Source organism: Artemia franciscana, chromosome 17 (genome assembly GCF_032884065.1).
Source record: "Artemia franciscana chromosome 17, ASM3288406v1, whole genome shotgun sequence".
Taxonomy (NCBI): Eukaryota; Metazoa; Arthropoda; class Branchiopoda; order Anostraca; family Artemiidae; genus Artemia; species Artemia franciscana.
The window spans coordinates 15,107,141-15,128,551 of record NC_088879.1 but is presented as its reverse complement, the minus strand read 5'-3'; the positions used below and the strand labels follow the sequence as shown (position 1 = coordinate 15,128,551).

Genomic DNA, 21,411 nt, shown 5'->3' with positions numbered 1-21,411 from the left:
CTATTACCCTCGAAAACTAAAACTTTTGAAATAGGAAAAGAGCCTTTAATCACATTCTTTACCATTTGCAATCATAAAATAGTCTAATATCTTCATTTTTTCAACATAAGTAGCTATTACCCTCGAAAACTAAAACTTTTGACCTAGGAAAAGAGCCTTTAATCACATTCTTTACCATTTGCAATCATAAAATAGTCTAATATCTTCATTTTTTCAACATACGTAGCTATAACCCTCGAAAACTAAAACTTTTGACATAGGAAAAGAGCCTTTAATCACATTCTTTACCATTTGCAATCATAAAATAGTCTAATATCTTCATTTTTTCAACATACATAGCTATTATCCTCGAAAACTAAAACTTTTGAAATAGGAAAAGAGCCTTTAATCACATTCTTTACCATGTGCCATTAATCACATAATCAAAATTTAAGCAGGAAATGTTTTAAGGACCGTTTATAAGGGAACCAATGGATGATTAAAATTTGCAAATTTATTCAGCGATATTGAATTTTTTTTAATTTGAATTTGATGCATGATCAAATACAATTCGTTATACAACAAAATCTGTATCTTCATTTTTCTAATATCTAATATCTTCATTTTTTCAATATCTAATATCAAATATATTTTTCAAAAGTTTTAGTTTTCGAGGGTAATAGCTACTTATGTTGAAAAAATGAAGATATTAGACTATTTTATGATTGCAAATGGTAAAGAATGTGATTAAAGGCTCTTTTCCTATGTCAAAAGTTTTAGTTTTCGAGGGTAATAGCTACGTATGTAGAAAAAATGAAGATATTAGATATTAGAAAAATTAGACAACCCAGTAATTTAACGATCGAGTATCATCATCTTTCCTGTGTGATTCCAGTGCTTTAACTGATGCATAAGCTGGATAAACAAAGGCAATAACATTACAGACTAGTTGGGCAGCATAACCAAAAATGAGGTAAATGGCAAGAATGGCAAAGAAACCTGAAATAATAGTTATAATAGTTAACACAGGATAATAGCTTGAATCTAGAAGAAAAATACATTAGATAACAAATAAGCTATAAAACAAACCCCACACTGTATTATTTCTGAAACAGAACTATGTTAGATGATGATGAATTATAGGAAAAAACACAAATACAATGGATACAAGATAAACTATAAACTAAAGTTAATCTAAAAAGAAATAAATCAAATAAAAATTATATTGACATAAGTATATTAGCAGCCTCTTTCATATACGAAGTAAGGAGCGACATTAAAACTTAAAACGACCAGAAATTACTTCGTATATGAAAGAGGCTGCTTCCTCATCAACGCCTCGCTCTTTACGCTAAAGTTTGACTCTTTCTCTCAATTCTTCTTTTTAAAATAGTAAAAAACCTTAGCGTAAAGAGCGGGGCGTTGATGAGGAAGCAGCCTCTTTCATATACGAAGTAGTTTCTGGTCGTTTTAAGTTCTAATGTCGCTCCTTACTTTTAGTTAAAAAAACTTGTTTTTTTTATTTAAAAAATTTATTTAAATTATTTATTTAATTTTCTATACTAAAAGCCATTCTTCAATGTAGAAGTATCATTCCAATACTGTTTTATTTGTTTATTAATAATTTGCCATCTCATTGATTCCTCTGTAATTATTTGACTGTTCCAAATAATCAAAATGTTTTCAAAGAGTCAATCAAATTGCATGTAATACACAGGATTGCTTTAATAATTATGTATAAAATACTAAAACTTTTGAAATAGGAGAAGAGCCTTTAATCCTTTAATCACATTCTTTACCATGTGCAATCCTAAAATAGTCTAATATCTTCATTTTTTCCACAGACCTAGCTATTACCCTCGAAAACTAAAACTTTTGAAATGGGAAAAGAGCCTTTAATCACATTCTTTACCATTTGCAATCATAAAATAGTCTAATATCTTCATTTTTTCAACATACGTAGCTATTACCCTCGAAAACTAAAACTTTTGAAGTAGGAAAAGAACCTTTAATCACATTCTTTACTATTTGCAATCATAAAATAGTCTAATATATTCATTTTTTCCACAGACAAAGCTATTACCCTCGAAGACTAAAACTTTTGAAGTAGGAAAAGAACCTTTAATCACATTCTTTACCATTTGCAATCATAAAATAGTCTAATATATTCATTTTTTCCACAGACAAAGCTATTACCCTCGAAGACTAAAACTTTTGAAGTAGGAAAAGAACCTTTAATCACATTCTTTACCATTTGCAATCATAAAATAGTCTAATATCTTCATTTTTTCAACATACGTAGCTATTACCCTCGAAAACTAAAACTTTTGAAATAGGAAAAAAGCCTTTAATCACATTCTTTACCATTTGCAATCATAAAATAGTCTAATATCTTCATTTTTTCCACAGACAAAGCTATTACCCTCGAAAACTAAAACTTTTGAAATAGGAAAAGAGCCTTTAATCACATTCTTTACCATTTGCAATCATAAAATAGTCTAATATCTTCATTTTTTCAACATAAGTAGCTATTACCCTCGAAAACTAAAACTTTTGAAATAGGAAAAGAGCCTTTAATCACATTCTTTACCATTTGCAATCATAAAATTGTCTAATATCTTCATTTTTTCAACATACTTAGCTATTACCCTCGAAAACTAAAACTTTTGAAATAGGAAAAGAGCCTTTAATCACATTCTTTACCATTTGCAATCATAAAATAGTCTAATATCTTCATTTTTTCAACATACGTAGCTATTACCCTCGAAAACTACAACTTTTGAAATAGGAAAAGAGCCTTTAATCACATTTTTTACCATTTGCAATCATAAAATAGTCTAATATCTTTTTTTTTCCACAGACAAAGCTGTTAACCTCGAAAACTAAAACTTTTGAAATAGAAAAAGAGCCTTTAATCACATTCTTTACCATTTGCAATCATAAAATAGTCTAATATCTTTATTTTTTCAACATACGTAGCTATTACCCTCAAAAACTAAAACTTTTGACATAGGAAAAGAGCCTTTAATCACATTCTTTACCATTTGCAATCATAAAATAGTCTAATATCTTCATTTTTTCCACAGACAAAGTTATTACCCTCGAAAACTAAAACTTTTGAAATAGGAAAAGAGCCTTTAATCACATTCTTTACCATTTGCAATCATAAAATAGTCTAAAATCTTCATTTTTTCAACATACGTAGCTATTACCCTCGAAAACTAAAGCTTTTGACATAGGAAAAGAGCCTTTAATCACATTCTTTACCATTTGCAATCATAAAATAGTCTAATATCTTCATTTTTTCCACAGACATAGCTATTACCCTCGAAAACTAAAACTTTTGAAATAGGAAAAGAGCCTTTAATCACATTCTTTACCATTTGCAATCATAAAATAGTCTAATATCTTCATTTTTTCAACATACGTAGCTATTACCCTCGAAAACTACAACTTTTGAAATAGGAAAAGAGCCTTTAATCACATTTTTTACCATTTGCAATCATAAAATAGTCTAATATCTTCTTTTTTTCCACAGACAAAGCTGTTAACCTCGAAAACTAAAACTTTTGAAATAGAAAAAGAGCCTTTAATCACATTCTTTACCATTTGCAATCATAAAATAGTCTAATATCTTTATTTTTTCAACATACGTAGCTATTACCCTCAAAAACTAAAACTTTTGACATAGGAAAAGAGCCTTTAATCACATTCTTTACCATTTGCAATCATAAAATAGTCTAATATCTTCATTTTTTCAACATACGTAGCAATTACCCTAAAAAACTAAAACTTTTGACTTAGGAAAGGAGCCTTTAATCACATTCTTTACCATTTGCAATCGTAAAATAGTCTAATATCTTCATTTTTTCAACATACGTAGCTATTACCCTCGAAAACTAAAGCTTTTGACATAGGAAAAGAGCCTTTAATCACATTCTTTACCATTTGCAATCATAAAATAGTCTAATATCTTCATTTTTTCCACAGACATAGCTATTACCCTCGAAAACTAAAACTTTTGAAATAGGAAAAGAGCCTTTAATCACATTCTTTACCATTTGCAATCATAAAATAGTCTAATATCTTCATTTTTTCAACATGCGTAGATATTACCCTCGAAAACTAAAACTTTTGAAATAGGAAAAGAGCCTTTAATCACATTCTTTACCATTTGCAATCATAAAATAGTCTAATATCTTCATTTTTTCAACCTACGTAGCTATTACCCTCGAGAACTAAAACTTTTGAAATAGGAAAAGAGCCTTTAATCACATTCTTTACCATGTGCAATCATAAAATTGTCTAATATCTTCATTTTTTTCACAGACAAAGCTATTACCCTCGAAAACTAAAACTTTTGAAATAGGAAAAGAGCCGTTAATCACATTCTTTACCAATTCCAATCATAAAATAGTCTAATATCTTTATTTTTTCAACATACGTAGCTATTACCCTCGAAAACTAAAACTTTTGACCTAGGAAAAGAGCCTTTAATCACATTCTTTACCATTTGCAATCATAAAATAGAAAACTAAAACTTTTGACATAGGAAAAGAGCCTTTAATCACATTCTTTACCATTTGCAATCATAAAATAGTCTAATATCTTCATTTTTTCAACATACGTAGCTATTATCCTCGAAAACTAAAACTTTTGAAATAGGAAAAGAGCCTTTAATCACATTCTTTATCATGTGCCATTAATCACATAATCAAAATTTAAGCAGGAAATGTTTTAAGGACCGTTTATAAGGGAACCAATGGATGATTAAAATTTGCAAATTTATTCAGCGATATTGAATTTTTTTTAATTTGAATTTGATGCATGATCAAATACAATTCGTTATACAACAAAATCTGTATCTTCATTTTTCTAATATCTAATATCTTCATTTTTTCAATATCTAATATCAAATATATTTTTCAAAAGTTTTAGTTTTCGAGGGTAATAGCTACATATGTTGAAAAAATGAAGATATTAGACTATTTTATGATTGCAAATGGTAAAGAATGTGATTAAAGGCTCTTTTCCTATGTCAAAAGTTTTAGTTTTCGAGGGTAATAGCTACGTATGTAGAAAAAATGAAGATATTAGATATTAGAAAAATTAGACAACCCAGTAATTTAACGATCGAGTATCATCATCTTTCCTGTGTGATTCTAGTGCTTTAACTGATGCATAAGCTGGATAAACAAAGGTAATAACATTACAGACTAGTTGGGCAGCATAACCAAAAATGAGGTAAATGGCAAGAATGGCAAAGAAACCTAAAATAATAGTTATAATAGTTAACACAGGATAATAGCTTGAATCTAGAAGAAAAATACATTAGATAACAAATAAGCTATAAAACTAACCCCACACTGTATTATTTCTGAAACAGAACTATGTTAGATGATGATGAATTATAGGAAAAAACAAAAATACAATGGATACAAGATAAACTATAAACTAAAGTTAATCTAAACAGAAATAAATCAAATAAAAATTATATTGACATAAGTATATTAGCAGCCTCTTTCATATACGAAGTAAGGAGCGACATTAAAACTTAAAACGACCAGAAATTACTTCGTGTATGAAAGAGGCTGCTTCCTCATCAATGCCTCGCTCTTTACGCTAAAGTTTGACTCTTTCTCTCAATTCTTCTTTTTAAAATAGTAAAAAACCTTAGCGTAAAGAGCAGGGCGTTGATGAGGAAGCAGCCTCTTTCATATACGAAGCAGTTTCTGGTCGTTTTAAGTTTTAATATCGCTCCTTACTTTTAGTTAAAAAAAACTTGTTTTTTTTATTTAAAAAATTTATTTAAATTATTTATTTAATTTTCTATACTAAAAGCCATTCTTCAATGTAGAAGTATCATTCCAATACTGTTTTATTTGTTTATTAATAATTTGCCATCTCATTGATTCCTCTGTAATTATTTGACTGTTCCAAATAATCAAAATGTTTTCAAATAGTCAATACACCCAGGATTGCATGTTTAATTATGTATAAAAACTAAAACTTTTGAAATAGGAAAAGAGCCTTTAATCCTTTAATCACATTCTTTACCATGTGCAATCATAAAATTGTCTAATATTTTCATTTTTTCCACAGACAAAGCTGTTACCCTCGAAAACTAAAACTTTTGAAATAGGAAAAGAGCCTTTAATCACATTCTTTACCATGTGCAATCATAAAATTGTCTAATATCTTCATTTTTTCAACATACGTAGCTATTACCCTCGAAAACTAAAACTTTTGAAATAGGAAAAGAGCCTTTAATCACATTCTTTACCATTTGCAATCATAAAATAGTCTAATATATTCATTTTTTCCACAGACAAAGCTATTACCCTCGAAAACTAAAACTTTTGAAATGGGAAAAGAGCCTTTAATCACATTCTTTACCATTTGCAATCATAAAATAGTCTAATATCTTCATTTTTTCAACATACGTAGCTATTACCCTCGAAAGCTAAAACTTTTGACATAGGATTGCAAACTAAAACTTTTGAAATAGGAAAAGAGCCTTTAATCACATTCTTTACCATTTGCAATCATAAAATAGTCTAATATCTTCATTTTTTCAACATGCGTAGATATTACACTCGAAAACTAAAACTTTTGAAATAGGAAAAGAGCCTTTAATCACATTCTTTACCATTTGCAATCATAAAATAGTCTAATATCTTCATTTTTTCAACCTACGTAGCTATTACCCTCGAAAACTAAAACTTTTGAAATAGGAAAAGAGCCTTTAATCACATTCTTTACCATGTGCAATCATAAAATTGTCTAATATCTTCTTTTTTTTCACAGACAAAGCTATTACCCTCGAAAACTAAAACTTTTGAAATAGGAAAAGAGTCTTTAATCACATTCTTTACCATTTGCAATCATAAAATTGTGTAATATCTTCATTTTTTCAACATACGTAGCTATTACCCTCGAAAACTAAAACTTTTGAAATAGGAAAAGAGCCTTTAATCACATTCTTTACCATGTGCAATCCTAAAATAGTCTCTTCAATGTAGCCATTCTTCAATGTAGAAGTATCATTCCAATACTGTTTTATTTGTTTATTAATAATTTGCCATCTCATTGATTCCTCTGTAATTATTTGACTGTTCCAAATAATCAAAATGTTTTCAAATAGTCAATACACCCAGGATTGCATGTTTAATTATGTATAAAAACTAAAACTTTTGAAATAGGAAAAGAGCCTTTAATCCTTTAATCACATTCTTTACCATGTGCAATCATAAAATTGTCTAATATTTTCATTTTTTCCACAGACAAAGCTATTACCCTCGAAAACTAAAACTTTTGAAATAGGAAAAGAGCCTTTAATCACATTCTTTACCATGTGCAATCATAAAATTGTCTAATATCTTCATTTTTTCAACATACGTAGCTATTACCCTCGAAAACTAAAACTTTTGAAATAGGAAAAGAGCCTTTAATCACATTCTTTACCATTTGCAATCATAAAATAGTCTAATATATTCATTTTTTCCACAGACAAAGCTATTACCCTCGAAAACTAAAACTTTTGAAATGGGAAAAGAGCCTTTAATCACATTCTTTACCATTTGCAATCATAAAATAGTCTAATATCTTCATTTTTTCAACATACGTAGCTATTACCCTCGAAAGCTAAAACTTTTGACATAGGATTGCAAACTAAAACTTTTGAAATAGGAAAAGAGCCTTTAATCACATTCTTTACCATTTGCAATCATAAAATAGTCTAATATCTTCATTTTTTCAACATGCGTAGATATTACACTCGAAAACTAAAACTTTTGAAATAGGAAAAGAGCCTTTAATCACATTCTTTACCATTTGCAATCATAAAATAGTCTAATATCTTCATTTTTTCAACCTACGTAGCTATTACCCTCGAAAACTAAAACTTTTGAAATAGGAAAAGAGCCTTTAATCACATTCTTTACCATGTGCAATCATAAAATTGTCTAATATCTTCATTTTTTTCACAGACAAAGCTATTACCCTCGAAAACTAAAACTTTTGAAATAGGAAAAGAGTCTTTAATCACATTCTTTACCATTTGCAATCATAAAATTGTCTAATATCTTCATTTTTTCAACATACGTAGCTATTACCCTCGAAAACTAAAACTTTTGAAATAGGAAAAGAGCCTTTAATCACATTCTTTACCATGTGCAATCCTAAAATAGTCTAATATCTTCATTTTTTCCACAGACCTAGCTATTACCCTCGAAAACTAAAACTTTTGAAATGGGAAAAGAGCCTTTAATCACATTCTTTACCATTTGCAATCATAAAATAGTCTAATATCTTCATTTTTTCAACATACGTAGCTATTACCCTCGAAAACTAAAACTTTTGAAGTAGGAAAAGAACCTTTAATCACATTCTTTACTATTTGCAATCATAAAATAGTCTAATATATTCATTTTTTCCACAGACAAAGCTATTACCCTCGAAGACTAAAACTTTTGAAGTAGGAAAAGAACCTTTAATCACATTCTTTACCATTTGCAATCATAAAATAGTCTAATATCTTCATTTTTTCAACATACGTAGCTATTACCCTCGAAAACTAAAACTTTTGAAATAGGAAAAAAGCCTTTAATCACATTCTTTACCATTTGCAATCATAAAATAGTCTAATATCTTCATTTTTTCCACAGACAAAGCTATTACCCTCGAAAACTAAAACTTTTGAAATAGGAAAAGAGCCTTTAATCACATTCTTTACCATTTGCAATCATAAAATAGTCTAATATCTTCATTTTTTCAACATAAGTAGCTATTACCCTCGAAAACTAAAACTTTTGACCTAGGAAAAGAGCCTTTAATCACATTCTTTACCATTTGCAATCATAAAATAGTCTAATATCTTCATTTTTTCAACATACGTAGCTATTACCCTCGAAAACTAAAACTTTTGACATAGGAAAAGAGCCTTTAATCACATTCTTTACCATTTGCAATCATAAAATAGTCTAATATCTTCATTTTTTCAACATACGTAGCTATTATCCTCGAAAACTAAAACTTTTGAAATAGGAAAAGAGCCTTTAATCACATTCTTTACCATGTGCCATTAATCACATAATCAAAATTTAAGCAGGAAATGTTTTAAGGACCGTTTATAAGGGAACCAATGGATGATTAAAATTTGCAAATTTATTCAGCGATATTGAATTTTTTTTAATTTGAATTTGATGCATGATCAAATACAATTCGTTATACAACAAAATCTGTATCTTCATTTTTCTAATATCTAATATCTTCATTTTTTCAATATCTAATATCAAATATATTTTTCAAAAGTTTTAGTTTTCGAGGGTAATAGCTACTTATGTTGAAAAAATGAAGATATTAGACTATTTTATGATTGCAAATGCTAAAGAATGTGATTAAAGGCTCTTTTCCTATGTCAAAAGTTTTAGTTTTCGAGGGTAATAGCTACGTATGTAGAAAAAATGAAGATATTAGATATTAGAAAAATTAGACAACCCAGTAATTTAACGATGGAGTATCATCATCTTTCCTGTGTGATTCCAGTGCTTTAACTGATGCATAAGCTGGATAAACAAAGGCAATAACATTACAGACTAGTTGGGCAGCATAACCAAAAATGAGGTAAATGGCAAGAATGGCAAAGAAACCTAAAATAATAGTTATAATAGTTAACACAGGATAATAGCTTGAATCTAGAAGAAAAATACATTAGATAACAAATAAGCTATAAAACAAACCCCACACTGTATTATTTCTGAAACAGAACTATGTTAGATGATGATGAATTATAGGAAAAAACACAAATACAATGGATACAAGATAAACTATAAACTAAAGTTAATCTAAAAAGAAATAAATCAAATAAAAATTATATTGACATAAGTATATTAGCAGCCTCTTTCATATACGAAGTAAGGAGCGACATTAAAACTTAAAACGACCAGAAATTACTTCGTATATGAAAGAGGCTGCTTCCTCATCAACGCCTCGCTCTTTACGCTAAAGTTTGACTCTTTCTCTCAATTCTTCTTTTTGTAGCTATTACCCTCGAAAACTAAAACTTTTGAAATAGGAAAAGAGCCTTTAATCACATTCTTTACCATGTGCAATCATAAAATAGTCTAATATCTTCATTTTTTCCACAGACAAAGCTATTACCCTCGAAAACTAAAACTTTTGACATAGGAAAAGAGCCTTTCATCACATTCTTTACCATTTGCAATCATAAAATAGTCTAATATCTTCATTTTTTCAACATACGTAGCTATTACCCTCGAAAACTAAAACTTTTGACATAGGAAAAGAGCCTTTCATCACATTCTTTACCATTTGCAATCATAAAATAGTCTAATATCTTCATTTTTTCAACATACGTAGCTATTACCCTCGAAAACTAAAACTTTTGAAATAGGAAAAGAGCCTTTAATCACATTCTTTACCATTTGCAATCATAAAATAGTCTAATATCTTCATTTTTTCAACATACGTAGCTATTACCCACGAAAACTAAAACTTTTGAAATAGGAAAAGAGCCTTTAATCACATTCTTTACCATGTGCAATCATAAAATAGTCTAATATCTTCATTTTTTCCACAGACAAAGCTATTACTCTCGAAAACTAAAACTTTTGACATAGGAAAAGAGCCTTTCATCACATTCTTTACCATTTGCAATCATAAAATAGTCTAAAATCTTCATTTTTTCAACATACGTAGCTATTACCCTCGAAAACTAAAACTTTTGAAATAGGAAAAGAGCCTTTAATCACATTCTTTACCATGTGCAATCATAAAATTCTCTAATATCTTCATTTTTTCAACATACGTAGCTATTACCCTCGAAAACTAAAACTTTTGACATAGGAAAAGAGCCTTTAATCACATTCTTTACCATGTGCAATCATAAAATTGTCTAATATCTTCATTTTTTCAACATATGTAGCTATTACCCTCGAAAACTAAAACTTTTGAAATAGGAAAAGAGCCTTTAATCACATTCTTTACCATGTGCAATCATAAAATAGCCTAATATCTTCATTTTTTCGACATACGTAGCTATTACCCTCGAAAACTAAAACTTTTGATATTGGAAAAGAGCCTTTAATCACATTCTTTACCATTTGCAATCATAAAATAGTCTAATATCTTCATTTTTTCAACATACGTAGCTATTACCCTCGAAAACTAAAACTTTTGACATAGGAAAAGAGCCTTTAATCACATTCTTTACCATTTGCAATCATAAAATAGTCTAATATCTTCATTTTTTCCACAGACAAAGCTCTTACCCTCGAAAACTAAAACTTTTGAAATAGGAAAAGAGCCTTTCAACACATTGTATACCATGTGCAATCATAAAATAGTCTAATATCTTCATTTTTTCCACAGACATAGCTATTACCCTCGAAAAATAAATTTTTTGAAATAGGAAAAGAGCCTTTAATCACATTCTTTACCATTTGCAATCATAAAATTGTCTAATATCTTCATTTTTTCAACATACGTAGCTATTACCCCCGAAAACTAAAACTTTTGAAATAGGAAAAGAGCCTTTAATTACATTCTTTACCATGTGTAATCATAAAATAGTCTAATATCTTCACTTTTTCCACAGACATAGCTATTACCCTCGAAAACTAAAACTTTTGAAATAGGAAAAGAGCCTTTAATCACATTCTTTACCATTTGCAATCATAAAATAGTCTAATATCTTCATTTTTTCAACATACGTAGCTATTACCCTCGAAAACTAAAACTTTTGAAATAGGAAAAGAGCCTTTAATCACATTCTTTACCATTTGCAATCATAAAATAGTCTAATATCTTCATTTTTTCAACATACGTAGCTATTACCCTCGAAAACTAAAACTTTTGACATAGGAAAAGAGCCTTTAATCACATTCTTTACCATTTGCAATCATAAAATTGTCTAATATCTTCATTTTTCAACATACGTAGCTATTACCCTCGAAAACTAAAACTTTTGAAATAGGAAAAGAGCCTTTAATCACATTCTTTACCATGTGCAATCATAAAATAGTCTAATATCTTCATTTTTTCAACATACGTAGCTATTACCCTCGAAAACTAAAACTTTTGAAATAGGAAAAGAGCCTTTAATCACATTCTTTACCATTTGCAATCATAAAATAGTCTAATATCTTCATTTTTTCAACATACGTAGCTATTACCCTCGAAAACTAAAACTTTTGAAATAGGAAAAGAGCCTTTAATCACATTCTTTACCATTTGCAATCATAAAATTGTCTAATATCTTCATTTTTTCAACATACGTAGCTATTACCCTCGAAAACTAAAACTTTTGAAATAGGAAAAGAGCCTTTAATCACATTCTTTACCATGTGCAATCATAAAATAGTCTAATATCTTCATTTTTTCAACATACGTAGCTATTACCCTCGAAAACTAAAACTTTTGACATAGGAAAAGAGCCTTTAATCACATTCTTTACCATTTGCAATCATAAAATAGTCTAATATCTTCATTTTTTCACAGACAACGTAGCTATTACCCTCGAAAACTAAAACTTTTGAAATAGGAAAAGAGCCTTTAATCACATTCTTTACCATGTGCAATCATAAAATAGTCTAATATCTTCATTTTTTCCACAGACATAGCTATTACCCTCGAAAACTAAAACTTTTGAAATAGGAAAAGAGCCTTTAATCACATTCTTTACCATTTGCAATCATAAAATAGTCTAATATCTTCATTTTTTCAACATACGTAGCTATTACCCTCGAAAACTAAAACTTTTGAAATAGGAAAAGAGCCTTTAATCACATTCTTTACCATTTGCAATCATAAAATAGTCTAATATCTTCATTTTTTCAACATACGTAGCTATTACCCTCGAAAACTAAAACTTTTGAAATAGGAAAAGAGCCTTTAATCACATTCTTTACCATTTGCAATCATAAAATAGTCTAATATCTTCATTTTTTCAACATACGTAGCTATTACCCTCGAAAACTAAAACTTTTGAAATAGGAAAAGAGCCTTTAATCACATTCTTTACCATGTGCAATCATAAAATAGTCTAATATCTTCATTTTTTCAACATACGTAGCTATTACCCTCGAAAACTAAAACTTTTGAAATAGGAAAAGAGCCTTTAATCACATTCTTTACCATGTGCAATCATAAAATTGTCTAATATCTTCATTTTTTCAACATACGTAGCTATTACCCTCGAAAACTAAAACTTTTGAAATAGGAAAAGAGCCTTTAATCACATTCTTTACCATGTGCAATCATAAAATAGTCTAATATCTTCATTTTTTCAACATACGTAGCTATTACCCTCGAAAACTAAAACTTTTGAAATAGGAAAAGAGCCTTTAATCACATTCTTTACCATTTGCAATCATAAAATAGTCTAATATCTTCATTTTTTCAACATACGTAGCTATTACCCTCGAAAACTAAAACTTTTGACATAGGAAAAGAGCCTTTAATCACATTCTTTACCATTTGCAATCATAAAATTGTCTAATATCTTCATTTTTTCAACATACGTAGCTATTACCCTCGAAAACTAAAACTTTTGAAATAGGAAAAGAGCCTTTAATCACATTCTTTACCATGTGCAATCATAAAATAGTCTAATATCTTCATTTTTTCAACATACGTAGCTATTACCCTCGAAAACTAAAACTTTTGAAATAGGAAAAGAGCCTTTAATCACATTCTTTACCATGTGCAATCATAAAATAGTCTAATATCTTCATTTTTTCAACATACGTAGCTATTACCCTCGAAAACTAAAACTTTTGAAATAGGAAAAGAGCCTTTAATCACATTCTTTACCATTTGCAATCATAAAATAGTCTAATATCTTCATTTTTTCAACATACGTAGCTATTACCCTCGAAAACTAAAACTTTTGAATAGGAAAAGAGCCTTTAATCACATTCTTTACCATTTGCAATCATAAAATAGTCTAATATCTTCATTTTTTCAACATACGTAGCTATTACCCTCGAAAACTAAAACTTTTGAAATAGGAAAAGAGCCTTTAATCACATTCTTTACCATTTGCAATCATAAAATAGTCTAATATCTTCATTTTTTCAACATACGTAGCTATTACCCTCGAAAACTAAAACTTTTGAAATAGGAAAAGAGCCTTTAATCACATTCTTTACCATTTGCAATCATAAAATAGTCTAATATCTTCATTTTTTCAACATACGTAGCTATTACCCTCGAAAACTAAAACTTTTGAAATAGGAAAAGAGCCTTTAATCACATTCTTTACCATGTGCAATCATAAAATTGTCTAATATCTTCATTTTTTCAACATACGTAGCTATTACCCTCGAAAACTAAAACTTTTGAATAGGAAAAGAGCCTTTAATCACATTCTTTACCATTTGCAATCATAAAATAGTCTAATATCTTCATTTTTTCAACATACGTAGCTATTACCCTCGAAAACTAAAACTTTTGAAATAGGAAAAGAGCCTTTAATCACATTCTTTACCATGTGCAATCATAAAATAGTCTAATATCTTCATTTTTTCAACATACGTAGCTATTACCCTCGAAAACTAAAACTTTTGAAATAGGAAAAGAGCCTTTAATCACATTCTTTACCATTTGCAATCATAAAATAGTCTAATATCTTCGTTTTTTCAACATACGTAGCTATTACTCTCGAAAACTAAAACTTTTGACATAGGAAAAGAGTTTTTCAACAGACGTAGCTATTACCCTCGAAAACTAAAACTTTTGAAATAGGAAAAGAGCCTTTAATCACATTCTTTACCATGTGCGATCATAAAATAGTCTAATATCTTCATTTTTTCCACAGACATAGCTATTACCCTCGAAAACTAAAACTTTTGAATAGGAAAAGAGCCTTTAATCACATTCTTTACCATTTGCAATCATAAAATAGTCTAATATCTTCATTTTTTCAACATACGTAGCTATTACCCTCGAAAACTAAAACTTTTGACATAGGAAAAGAGCCTTTAATCACATTCTTTACCATTTGCAATCATAAAATAGTCTAATATCTTCATTTTTTCAACATACGTAGCTATTACCCTCGAAAACTAAAACTTTTGATAGGAAAAGAGCCTTTAATCACATTCTTTACCATTTGCAATCATAAAATAGTCTAATATCTTCATTTTTTCAACATACGTAGCTATTACCCTCGAAAACTAAAACTTTTGAAATAGGAAAAGAGCCTTTAATCACATTCTTTACCATGTGCAATCATAAAATTGTCTAATATCTTCATTTTTTCAACATACGTAGCTATTACCCTCGAAAACTAAAACTTTTGAAATAGGAAAAGAGCCTTTAATCACATTCTTTACCATGTGCAATCATAAAATTAGTCTAATATCTTCATTTTTTCAACATACGTAGCTATTACCCTCGAAAACTAAAACTTTTGAATAGGAAAAGAGCCTTTAATCACATTCTTTACCATGTGCAATCATAAAATTGTCTAATATCTTCATTTTTTCAACATACGTAGCTATTACCCTCGAAAACTAAAACTTTTGAAATAGGAAAAGAGCCTTTAATCACATTCTTTACCATGTGCAATCATAAAATAGTCTAATATCTTCATTTTTTCAACATACGTAGCTATTACCCTCGAAAACTAAAACTTTTGAAATAGGAAAAGAGCCTTTAATCACATTCTTTACCATTTGCAATCATAAAATAGTCTAATATCTTCATTTTTTCAACATACGTAGCTATTACCCTCGAAAACTAAAACTTTTGAAATAGGAAAAGAGCCTTTAATCACATTCTTTACCATGTGCAATCATAAAATAGTCTAATATCTTCATTTTTTCAACAGACGTAGCTATTACCCTCGAAAACTAAAACTTTTGAAATAGGAAAAGAGCCTTTAATCACATTCTTTACCATGTGCAATCATAAAATAGTCTAATATCTTCATTTTTTCCACAGACATAGCTATTACCCTCGAAAACTAAAACTTTTGAATAGGAAAAGAGCCTTTAATCACATTCTTTACCATTTGCAATCATAAAATAGTCTAATATCTTCATTTTTCCAACATACGTAGCTATTACCCTCGAAAACTAAAACTTTTGAATAGGAAAAGAGCCTTTAATCACATTCTTTACCATTTGCAATCATAAAATAGTCTAATATCTTCATTTTTTCAACATACGTAGCTATTACCCTCGAAAACTAAAACTTTTGACCTAGGAAAAGAGCCTTTAATCACATTCTTTACCATTTGCAATCATAAAATAGTCTAATATCTTCATTTTTTCAACATACGTAGCTATTACCCTCGAAAACTAAAACTTTTGAAATAGGAAAAGAGCCTTTAATCACATTCTTTACCATGTGCAATCATAAAATTGTCTAATATCTTCATTTTTTCAACATACGTAGCTATTACCCTCGAAAACTAAAACTTTTGAAATAGGAAAAGAGCCTTTAATCACATTCTTTACCATGTGCAATCATAAAATTAGTCTAATATCTTCATTTTTTCAACATACGTAGCTATTACCCTCGAAAACTAAAACTTTTGACATAGGAAAAGAGCCTTTAATCACATTCTTTACCATGTGCAATCATAAAATTGTCTAATATCTTCATTTTTTCAACATACGTAGCTATTACCCTCGAAAACTAAAACTTTTGAAATAGGAAAAGAGCCTTTAATCACATTCTTTACCATGTGCAATCATAAAATAGTCTAATATCTTCATTTTTTCAACATACGTAGCTATTACCCTCGAAAACTAAAACTTTTGAAATAGGAAAAGAGCCTTTAATCACATTCTTTACCATGTGCAATCATAAAATAGTCTAATATCTTCATTTTTTCAACATACGTAGCTATTACCCTCGAAAACTAAAACTTTTGAATAGGAAAAGAGCCTTTAATCACATTCTTTACCATGTGCAATCATAAAATAGTCTAATATCTTCATTTTTTCAACATACGTAGCTATTACCCTCGAAAACTAAAACTTTTGAATAGGAAAAGAGCCTTTAATCACATTCTTTACCATTGCAATCATAAAATAGTCTAATATCTTCATTTTTTCAACATACGTAGCTATTACCCTCGAAAACTAAAACTTTTGAAATAGGAAAAGAGCCTTTAATCACATTCTTTACCATGTGCAATCATAAAATAGTCTAATATCTTCATTTTTTCAACAGACGTAGCTATTACCCTCGAAAACTAAAACTTTTGAAATAGGAAAAGAGCCTTTAATCACATTCTTTACCATTTGCAATCATAAAATAGTCTAATATCTTCATTTTTTCAACATACGTAGCTATTACCCTCGAAAACTAAAACTTTTGAAATAGGAAAAGAGCCTTTAATCACATTCTTTACCATTTGCAATCATAAAATAGTCTAATATCTTCATTTTTTCAACATACGTAGCTATTACCCTCGAAAACTAAAACTTTTGATAGGAAAAGAGCCTTTAATCACATTCTTTACCATTTGCAATCATAAAATAGTCTAATATCTTCATTTTTTCAACATACGTAGCTATTACCCTCGAAAACTAAAACTTTTGAAATAGGAAAAGAGCCTTTAATCACATTCTTTACCATGTGCAATCATAAAATAGTCTAATATCTTCATTTTTTCAACATACGTAGCTATTACCCTCGAAAACTAAAACTTTTGAAATAGGAAAAGAGCCTTTAATCACATTCTTTACCATGTGCAATCATAAAATTAGTCTAATATCTTCATTTTTTCAACATACGTAGCTATTACCCTCGAAAACTAAAACTTTTGAAATAGGAAAAGAGCCTTTAATCACATTCTTTACCATGTGCAATCATAAAATAGTCTAATATCTTCATTTTTTCAACATACGTAGCTATTACCCTCGAAAACTAAAACTTTTGAAATAGGAAAAGAGCCTTTAATCACATTCTTTACCATGTGCAATCATAAAATTGTCTAATATCTTCATTTTTTCAACATACGTAGCTATTACCCTCGAAAACTAAAACTTTTGAAATAGGAAAAGAGCCTTTAATCACATTCTTTACCATGTGCAATCATAAAATAGTCTAATATCTTCATTTTTTCAACATACGTAGCTATTACCCTCGAAAACTAAAACTTTTGAATAGGAAAAGAGCCTTTAATCACATTCTTTACCATGTGCAATCATAAAATAGTCTAATATCTTCATTTTTTCAACATACGTAGCTATTACCCTCGAAAACTAAAACTTTTGAAATAGGAAAAGAGCCTTTAATCACATTCTTTACCATTTGCAATCATAAAATAGTCTAATATCTTCATTTTTTCAACATACGTAGCTATTACCCTCGAAAACTAAAACTTTTGAATAGGAAAAGAGCCTTTAATCACATTCTTTACCATTTGCAATCATAAAATAGTCTAATATCTTCATTTTTTCAACATACGTAGCTATTACCCTCGAAAACTAAAACTTTTGAATAGGAAAAGAGCCTTTAATCACATTCTTTACCATTTGCAATCATAAAATAGTCTAATATCTTCATTTTTTCAACATACGTAGCTATTACCCTCGAAAACTAAAACTTTTGAATAGGAAAAGAGCCTTTAATCACATTCTTTACCATTTGCAATCATAAAATAGTCTAATATCTTCATTTTTTCAACATACGTAGCTATTACCCTCGAAAACTAAAACTTTTGAATAGGAAAAGAGCCTTTAATCACATTCTTTACCATGTGCAATCATAAAATAGTCTAATATCTTCATTTTTTCAACATACGTAGCTATTACCCTCGAAAACTAAAACTTTTGAAATAGGAAAAGAGCCTTTAATCACATTCTTTACCATGTGCAATCATAAAATAGTCTAATATCTTCATTTTTTCAACATACGTAGCTATTACCCTCGAAAACTAAAACTTTTGAAATAGGAAAAGAGCCTTTAATCACATTCTTTACCATGTGCAATCATAAAATAGTCTAATATCTTCATTTTTTCAACATACGTAGCTATTACCCTCGAAAACTAAAACTTTTGAAATAGGAAAAGAGCCTTTAATCACATTCTTTACCATGTGCAATCATAAAATAGTCTAATATCTTCATTTTTTCAACATACGTAGCTATTACCCTCGAAAACTAAAACTTTTGAAATAGGAAAAGAGCCTTTAATCACATTCTTTACCATGTGCAATCATAAAATAGTCTAATATCTTCATTTTTTCAACATACGTAGCTATTACCCTCGAAAACTAAAACTTTTGAAATAGGAAAAGAGCCTTTAATCACATTCTTTACCATGTGCAATCATAAAATAGTCTAATATCTTCATTTTTTCAACATACGTAGCTATTACCCTCGAAAACTAAAACTTTTGAAATAGGAAAAGAGCCTTTAATCACATTCTTTACCATGTGCAATCATAAAATAGTCTAATATCTTCATTTTTTCCACAGACGTAGCTATTACCCTCGAAAACTAAAACTTTTGAATAGGAAAAGAGCCTTTAATCACATTCTTTACCATTTGCAATCATAAAATAGTCTAATATCTTCATTTTTTCAACATACGTAGCTATTACCCTCGAAAACTAAAACTTTTGACATAGGAAAAGAGCCTTTAATCACATTCTTTACCATTTGCAATCATAAAATAGTCTAATATCTTCATTTTTTCAACATACGTAGCTATTACCCTCGAAAACTAAAACTTTTGATAGGAAAAGAGCCTTTAATCACATTCTTTACCATTTGCAATCATAAAATAGTCTAATATCTTCATTTTTTCAACATACGTAGCTATTACCCTCGAAAACTAAAACTTTTGAAATAGGAAAAGAGCCTTTAATCACATTCTTTACCATGTGCAATCATAAAATTGTCTAATATCTTCATTTTTTCAACATACGTAGCTATTACCCTCGAAAACTAAAACTTTTGAAATAGGAAAAGAGCCTTTAATCACATTCTTTACCATGTGCAATCATAAAATTGTCTAATATCTTCATTTTTTCAACATACGTAGCTATTACCCTCGAAAACTAAAACTTTTGAAATAGGAAAAGAGCCTTTAATCACATTCTTTACCATGTGCAATCATAAAATTGTCTAATATCTTCATTTTTTCAACATACGTAGCTATTACCCTCGAAAACTAAAACTTTTGAAATAGGAAAAGAGCCTTTAATCACATTCTTTACCATGTGCAATCATAAAATTAGTCTAATATCTTCATTTTTTCAACATACGTAGCTATTACCCTCGAAAACTAAAACTTTTGACATAGGAAAAGAGCCTTTAATCACATTCTTTACCATTTGCAATCATAAAATAGTCTAATATCTTCATTTTTTCAACATACGTAGCTATTACCCTCGAAAACTAAAACTTTTGAAATAGGAAAAGAGCCTTTAATCACATTCTTTACCATGTGCAATCATAAAATAGTCTAATATCTTCATTTTTTCAACATACGTAGCTATTACCCTCGAAAACTAAAACTTTTGAAATAGGAAAAGAGCCTTTAATCACATTCTTTACCATGTGCAATCATAAAATAGTCTAATATCTTCATTTTTTCAACATACGTAGCTATTACCCTCGAAAACTAAAACTTTTGAATAGGAAAAGAGCCTTTAATCACATTCTTTACCATTTGCAATCATAAAATAGTCTAATATCTTCATTTTTTCAACATACGTAGCTATTACCCTCGAAAACTAAAACTTTTGACATAGGAAAAGAGCCTTTAATCACATTCTTTACCATTTGCAATCATAAAATAGTCTAATATCTTCATTTTTTCAACATACGTAGCTATTACCCTCGAAAACTAAAACTTTTGACCTAGGAAAAGAGCCTTTAATCACATTCTTTACCATTTGCAATCATAAAATAGTCTAATATCTTCATTTTTTCAACATACGTAGCTATTACCCTCGAAAACTAAAACTTTTGAAATAGGAAAAGAGCCTTTAATCACATTCTTTACCATGTGCAATCATAAAATTGTCTAATATCTTCATTTTTTCAACATACGTAGCTATTACCCTCGAAAACTAAAACTTTTGAAATAGGAAAAGAGCCTTTAATCACATTCTTTACCATGTGCAATCATAAAATTAGTCTAATATCTTCATTTTTTCAACATACGTAGCTATTACCCTCGAAAACTAAAACTTTTGACATAGGAAAAGAGCCTTTAATCACATTCTTTACCATGTGCAATCATAAAATAGTCTAATATCTTCATTTTTTCAACATACGTAGCTATTACCCTCGAAAACTAAAACTTTTGAAATAGGAAAAGAGCCTTTAATCACATTCTTTACCATGTGCAATCATAAAATAGTCTAATATCTTCATTTTTTCAACATACGTAGCTATTACCCTCGAAAACTAAAACTTTTGAAATAGGAAAAGAGCCTTTA

At 28.9% G+C, this 21,411-nt stretch overlaps 1 protein-coding gene across 1 annotated transcript in view; it reads right to left on the bottom strand.

Annotated features, from left to right (window-relative positions):
* LOC136037493 (activating signal cointegrator 1-like) overlaps nt 1–411 on the bottom strand; it is a 35,605-nt gene extending 35,194 nt beyond the window's left edge. Inside the window, exon 1 of the mRNA XM_065720210.1 lies at nt 402–411. Within this exon, the coding sequence (XP_065576282.1) occupies nt 402–411 (10 nt within the window). The remainder of the gene's footprint in view (nt 1–401) is intronic.
* Nucleotides 412–21,411: the final 21,000 nt, after the last annotated feature.